This window comes from Salmo salar, chromosome ssa03 (assembly GCF_905237065.1).
Source record: "Salmo salar chromosome ssa03, Ssal_v3.1, whole genome shotgun sequence".
Taxonomy (NCBI): Eukaryota; Metazoa; Chordata; class Actinopteri; order Salmoniformes; family Salmonidae; genus Salmo; species Salmo salar.
In genome coordinates, this window is record NC_059444.1 from 89,495,472 (window position 1) to 89,502,098 (window position 6,627).

General features: G+C 45.0%; 1 protein-coding gene across 1 annotated transcript; it reads right to left on the bottom strand.

Moving 5' to 3' along the window:
• Positions 1–257: 257 nt before the first annotated feature.
• LOC106601907 (tetraspanin-10-like) lies at positions 258–5,861 on the bottom strand. The gene is made up of 3 exons (XM_045716077.1): positions 5,799–5,861; positions 909–1,525; positions 258–564 (listed from the first exon to the last, which is right to left on the bottom strand). Exons 1-3 carry the CDS (start codon positions 5,859–5,861, stop codon positions 258–260), a joined length of 987 nt encoding a protein of 328 aa, XP_045572033.1.
• Positions 5,862–6,627: the final 766 nt, after the last annotated feature.

The window sequence follows — 6,627 nt, forward strand, 5'->3', positions numbered from 1 at the left end:
CTCCACTATATGTTATTATCTTGTAGCTTTACTCCACTTTATGTTATTATCTTGTAGCTTTACTCCACTAGGTGTTATTATCTTGTAGCTTTACTCCACTATATGTTATTATCTTGTAGCTTTACTCCACTAGATGTTATCTTGTAGCTTTACTCCACTAGATGTTATTATCTTGTAGCTTTACTCCACTATATGTTATTATCTTGTAGCTTTACTCCACTAGATGTTAAATTGTAGCTTTACTCCACTATATGTTATTATCTTGTAGCTTTACTGCACTGGATGTTATCCATCAGTCGTGTGGTGAGGAACAGAGGGATGATCTGAATCCCCAGTAGGACGATACCCACGGCTCCTATCAGGCCTGTGTGCTGCTCTATCCAGCGGGACATGCCCCCCAGACAGCCCCCCAGAAAGATGACGCTCTGGGCAGAGAATTCATCCAGCTGCTGGGATCCTACTCCACACTGGGAGTTCCACACCGTGCCGTTCCCCAGGGGGTCCACACAGCAGGTAGCAGGGACCCCACAGGACAGCACCCCCGGGGCAGAGCAGTTATAGTACCTGGGATGAAGAGGACATGGGAGGAGAAAAGCAAGGACTGTAACCAATTAAATTGCCTGCTTGGATAATGTTATGTGACATAAAAGCAATAACCCTAGTTATGTAACATATCATCTTTGACAGATTTATATTTTATACATTTAATTTCGTCTTTGTTCATACAGGTAATTCTCTGAGATGAAATCTATTTTACAAGAGAAACCTGCTCATAACGAACAAAACTATCAAAATGATACTAACAACCCTCATTGACAGACATCAGTTCATAAGGCTGTGTGTCAGTCAATGGACCATGTCATCACAAGTCATCATGTCAATGGTCTGGTCAGTCACATCTCACTCACATGTTGACCTCCCAGTCTCTGTACTTGTCGGCCCCACAGCACTGCAGTCCTATCTGGATCTCATCTGTGATGAACCTCAGGTCCAGGTCATCCTGGTAACGTACCATGGCAGCCAGCATACCTGACCTCAGGTATCCATCTATCTGTCCCTGCAGGCTGTAGGCCACGATGGCCGCTAGGACCTGGGCTGCTACCAGGACCAGCACGGTGGCTGAGGAGACCTGGAGCAGGCAGCAGTTCTCTCTCAGAGCCCCCACACAGCCTGACAGGCAGAGGGTAGACAGCACCAAGCCCAGCATCACAAACACCAGCATGGGGTCGGTGCTGATCTGTCCTATTTTGTCCTGAGCGAAGGATTCCTTGTTGATGAGGCCCCACAGTCCCAGGGCCAGGACCACCAGGCCTAGCACTGTGAAGAGGAGGTTGCTGAAGAACAGGGGGTACTTGAGAAGGAGGTCTCTCAGGGAGAAAGGACTGCTATAGGCTCTGGGTTTTACCTCCCTGGTTCTACCCTGGTTCCCTGGTCCATCATTTGGTCCTGGTTCTGGAGCCTGTTCTTCTGTGCTGCTCTCCTCAGTCCCCTGAAGGACTCCTGACAACTCTCTATCTGTGTCTGTCTTCAAAGAGGAAACAGGACAGACAATAAACAATGAGATTTCACTGAGACAAAAACAACTCATCAAATTCAGACTACGTACAGTAGTCGTTGTCTTTAGGTTTAGCCTACTTGTAACCATATAATTAGAATCTATAGAACGGGTCTCCCCATCCAAATCAAGAATTGCATAATGGGTAACTGGTAGCCATTGCAGTTTACGCATGACTTTACCAGTCAAACTGACAGGGTTAAAGGTTGCAAGTCCTTTTATTGAATTATTTTTCTATGCTTGCAACGTTGATGGGACTGTAAACTCTATTCATTATGATGTACAGTGAGTACATAACTAACAGTATACAGGTTGTCAGACAGACATACAGTTACTGTACCTTTGGTATGAGTGGGCTGGTCTCAGTCTGTGTGTTCTCTCTCCTCAACCAGGGAAAACAAAACCATCTCATGGACTGCAACCTCCTCATCTTCCTAGCTGCCAGGAAACGGTTCTCCCTCTGTCCTCTCAGAAAATGTTCTTCCCTTGTCCTCTCAGAAAATATTATTCTCCTGTCCTCTCAGAAACTTTTCTTCCCTTGTCCTCTCAGAAAATATTATTCTCCTGTCCTCTCAGAAACTTTTCTTCCCTTGTCCTCTCAGAAAATATTATTCTCCTGTCCTCTCAGAAACTTTTCTTCCCTTGTCCTCTCAGAAAATATTATTCTCCTGTCCTCTCAGAAACTTTTCTTCCCTTGTCCTCTCAGAAAATATTATTCTCCTGTCCTCTCAGAAACTTTTCTTCCTTTGTCCTCTCAGAAAATATTATTCTCCTGTCTTCTAGGAAACTATTCTTCCACTGTCCTCTCAGAAAATATTATTCTCCTGTCCTCTCAGAAACTTTTCTTCCCTTGTCCTCTCAGAAAATATTATTCTCCTGTCCTCTCAGAAACTTTTCTTCCCTTGTCCTCTCAGAAAATATTATTCTCCTGTCCTCTCAGAAACTTTTCTTCCCTTGTCCTCTCAACTAATCAATGTGTGAGAGGCTGTTCTCCCTGTCTTCCGGTCAGTTTAAGAGACTAGAGGAGAGGAAAGGAGACTGTCTGAGGGGAAAGGGAGAGAGTTGAGGTGGTGGAAGCCAGGTCAGTACAGCTCTATGCAGTGTGGTGTGGTGGGTGGGTAGTTTGCGCGGGGCTCCAGCAGCCAGAAGTGTGTATTCATTAGTCTACACTGTAACAAAATAACTTGTAACGGAACTAGAGTTTTTTATTGGTCAAATTCATGTAGATTCCTCCCTGTTTCGACCCGTTGCTTTTGTTTGGATCCTAATGAATAAATCCCAGGGCTCCCAGGGATTCCAGCAACATCATGTGTGAGGGTTAAGGTTAGGGTTAGTCTGTTTGGTTCCTAATGAATATAGCCCAGGGCTCCCAGGGATTCTAGGAGCATCATGTGAGAGTCACAGTGCAGGCGATTAAGTAATCAGATCACGCCTCAATGACTGTTACACTCCAGGGTGAAGTTTCCCCTAGGTACAGATCTAAGATCAGCTTAGCCACCCCAATCCTAACCTTAACCATTAGTGGGGAAAATGCCAAACTGACCCAAGATCAGCGTCTACTCAGGGCAACTTCACCCGAGTGTTACAGGAAGAAGAGATGCTCAGGGAACAGACCGCACTTTGATCCACAACAGCCATGTGATGATGCTGTGGAATGACATCATAATACAGAATTGTGAGAATGTTGTGAGCATGTTGTGTGTTTTAGCCAATGAGTGTATCTATGGTAGACTAAATGAATTCAAAAAGAATGAAGTGAAAACAATAGCAAACTTTAGACTTAACCAGGGGTGGAAATGGAGGGAACGCATGGAAACCAATTTAACCAGGGGTGGAAATGGAGGGAACGCATGGAAACCAATTTAACCAGGGGTGGAAATGGAGGGAACGCATGGAAACCAATTTAACCAGGGGTGGAAATGGAGGGAACGCATGGAAACCAATTTAACCAGGGGTGGAAATGGAGGGAACGCATGGAAACCAATTTAACCAGGGGGTGGAAATGGAGGGAACGCATGGAAACCAATTTAACCAGGGGTGGAAATGGAGGGAACGCATGGAAACCAATTTAACCAGGGGTGGAAATGGAGGGAACGCATGGAAACCAATTTAACCAGGGGTGGAAATGGAGGGAACGCATGGAAACCAATTTAACCAGGGGTGGAAATGGAGGGAACGCATGGAAACCAATTTAACCAGGGGTGGAAATGGAGGGAACGCATGGAAACCAATTTAACCAGGGGTGGAAATGGAGGGAAACCAATTTCCCAAAGCCACATATAGACACAAAATATTATTTTTAGTATATTATTTTAGTTGAATTCCCATGGTTATTTATTTTACAGTGCTGAGTTTCCAGAATAACTTTTTTAATTCCACCCCGGGACACAACAAAAAGCAATTCCAGCACGTTAAGGATCTGTAGGGTAAGGAGGAGGAAAGGCTTCATTTTATCACAGTATGGTCAGGGATGTGTTCTATTTCTCTCTCTACGCAGAAAAATACCTCCACCTTGTCTCTTTAAAATCTACTTTGGCATTAAAAGTGAATCTCTTATGGCTAGATATGCCAGCCCATAAATAAAAATTATCCTCTTGAAATCCTTGTCAGCTCGGGGATTCGATCCAGCAACCTTTCGGTTACTGGCTCTAAACGCTAGGCTACCTGCCACCCCAAAATCATGAAACTATCAGAGGCTGTCAGATTGGACTCAGTCCCAACAGATAGCTCATCTGAATAATAGAGATCTAGAGAGTATAAGAGTGTATGAAAGTAATTATTATGATGCTGTATGTGAAGTCTATGAACTTCCACCTGGCCTGTTGGAGGACTGCTAGTGATCAGTTTCTTTACAATTGAAGTAACACTTCCTTCATATCACCTGCAGGGGGCAGTAGTGCTAACCTAACAGCTTGTATTGACTGTAGATGGCCTCCACAGGAGTTGCTCAGAGGAATTCTGTTGTTCTGCTTCAATAATCAGTCAGTCAACAACACAGTATTTACATATCTACTTTATCTCTGTTGTGAACACTGTCAATCAGTGATTACACATTGTTAACACTGTCAATCCCACAACACCAATATAGGGCTGCAATGGATTGATGTATTTAATGTATTCAGAAGCATGTTTATATCGGAATCAGGTGTAGCATTGTATTGGAAGTGCTGCAGTCCACCTCTGAGATCCAGTCATCCATCACCTCAGAGTTGACACCTCCAGGCTCCAAGGCCAGGTATGTCCCAGTAGGTAGCTGGTAGGTCTCAGGTCCAGGTTTGTCCCAGTAGGTAGCTGGTAGATCTCAGGTCCAGATTTGTCCCAGTAGGTAGCTGGTAGGTCTCAGGTCCAGGTTTGTCCCAGTAGGTAGCTGGTAGGTCTCAGGTCCAGGTTTGTCCCAGTAGGTAGCTTGTAGGTCTCAGGTCCAGGTTTGTCCCAGTAGGTAGCTGGTAGATCTCAGGTCCAGATTTGTCCCAGTAGGTAGCTGGTAGGTCTCAGGTCCAGGTTTGTCCCAGTAGGTAGCTGGTAGGTCTCAGGTCCAGGTTTGTCCCAGTAGGTAGCTGGTAGGTCTCAGGTCCAGGTTTGTCCCAGTAGGTAGCTGGTAGGTCTCAGGTCCAGGTTTGTCCCAGTAGGTATCTGGTTGTTCTCAGGTCCAGGTATGTCCCAGCAGGTAGCTGGTAGGTCTCAGGTCCAGGTATGTCCCAGTAGGTAGCTGGTAGGTCTCAGGTCCAGGTTTGTCCCAGTAGGTAGCTGGTAGGTCTCAGGTCCAGGTATGTCCCAGTAGGTAGCTGGTAGGTCTCAGGTCCAGGTTTGTCCCAGTAGGTAGCTGGTAGGTCTCAGGTCCAGGTTTGTCCCAGTAGGTAGCTGGTAGGTCTCAGGTCCAGGTCTCCTGTAGTTTTACTCCCAGTCCTCCCATCCTCTATTTGTCTTGGCTCTTCTTGTTGCTTTGGATCCTGTTTTGGTTCAGGGTATCTCAGTGCAGTTGAGGTAGATATCCTGAGGAGAGGAATATGTGTAGATCTTCCAGGTTTTTAAATGTTTTCTAATGTTCTGGGACTGCTGACCAACTCAACACCTTCCTCCTCATGGCCAGTCAACTAGAGTCATGAAATATGTAGATTATACTCTCTCTGGAACTGATTGTCCCTCCAATTGACCATAAATGATTTGAGGTGAACGTGAGTTACAGTGACCAGATTCAGTCTGCTCTAATAAGACAATTATTCTACTGGAATTACGGGCTCACCTCGCCAGTGAATGACAGAGAGTTTCCACTGAGACCACCACAGTCACACACATTTCCACCCATAGAACGAAGGGATCCAAACAGCTATCAAGAGAGGTCGAAATGGCTAACTTTACTGTGTTTTGTTATAGCAACTGTATATAAACATGTTACAGAGCTGACTAGTGTGTGTTGTTATAGCAACTGTATATGAACATGTTCACCTCTCAGCATGGAACCTGTCTGACTCCAGAAGCCGTGTGTGTGTGTGTGTGTGTGTGTGTGTGTGTGTGTGTGTGTGTGTGTGTGTGTGTGTGTGTGTGTGTGTGTGTGTGTGTGTGTGTGTGTGTGTGTGTGTGTGCGTGCACTATGCAGCTCAGTGCTCCTTCAGAGGAGGACATAAACAACTCCATACTGATTTCTATTAGCAGCTCCCACAGGTCTCCTCACTCTGTCCAACTCTTCAACAGGGTTTGCAATATTTCAAAACATCAACACCTGAACCATTTAATCAGTCTAGTCTTCAGATGCTTCCAATGTGAACAAATTAGAATTTGACTGTAAACAAAACGTTCAATTATTTACACACTCTACAATCTAGTGGTCTATTCTTTATAATGGACCTTTGGGAACGAGGGAAAAGTAATTTCTATAGTATATGGACTCTTCTCCCTCCCCAATACACACACACACACACACACACACACACACACACACACACACACACACACACACACACACACACACACACACACACACACACACACACACACACACACACACACACAGGACTGTACATTATCTTATTGGAGAATTAATCTATTGGTGATTACAGTAGCTGACCTACCTG

Excerpts from the sequence above, each read along its gene's own strand:
- LOC106601907 (XM_045716077.1), bottom strand. The coding sequence starts at position 5,861 with ATGGGTGGAAATGTGTGTGACTGTGGTGGTCTCAGTGGAAACTCTCTG. Across the intron at positions 1,526-5,798 it reads CTCTGTCATTCACTGGCGAG|ACAGACACAGATAGAGAGTT; the intron begins GTGAGCCCGTAA and ends TCCTCTTTGAAG. Across the intron at positions 565-908 it reads AGAGACTGGGAGGTCAACAT|GTACTATAACTGCTCTGCCC; the intron begins GTGAGTGAGATG and ends TCTTCATCCCAG.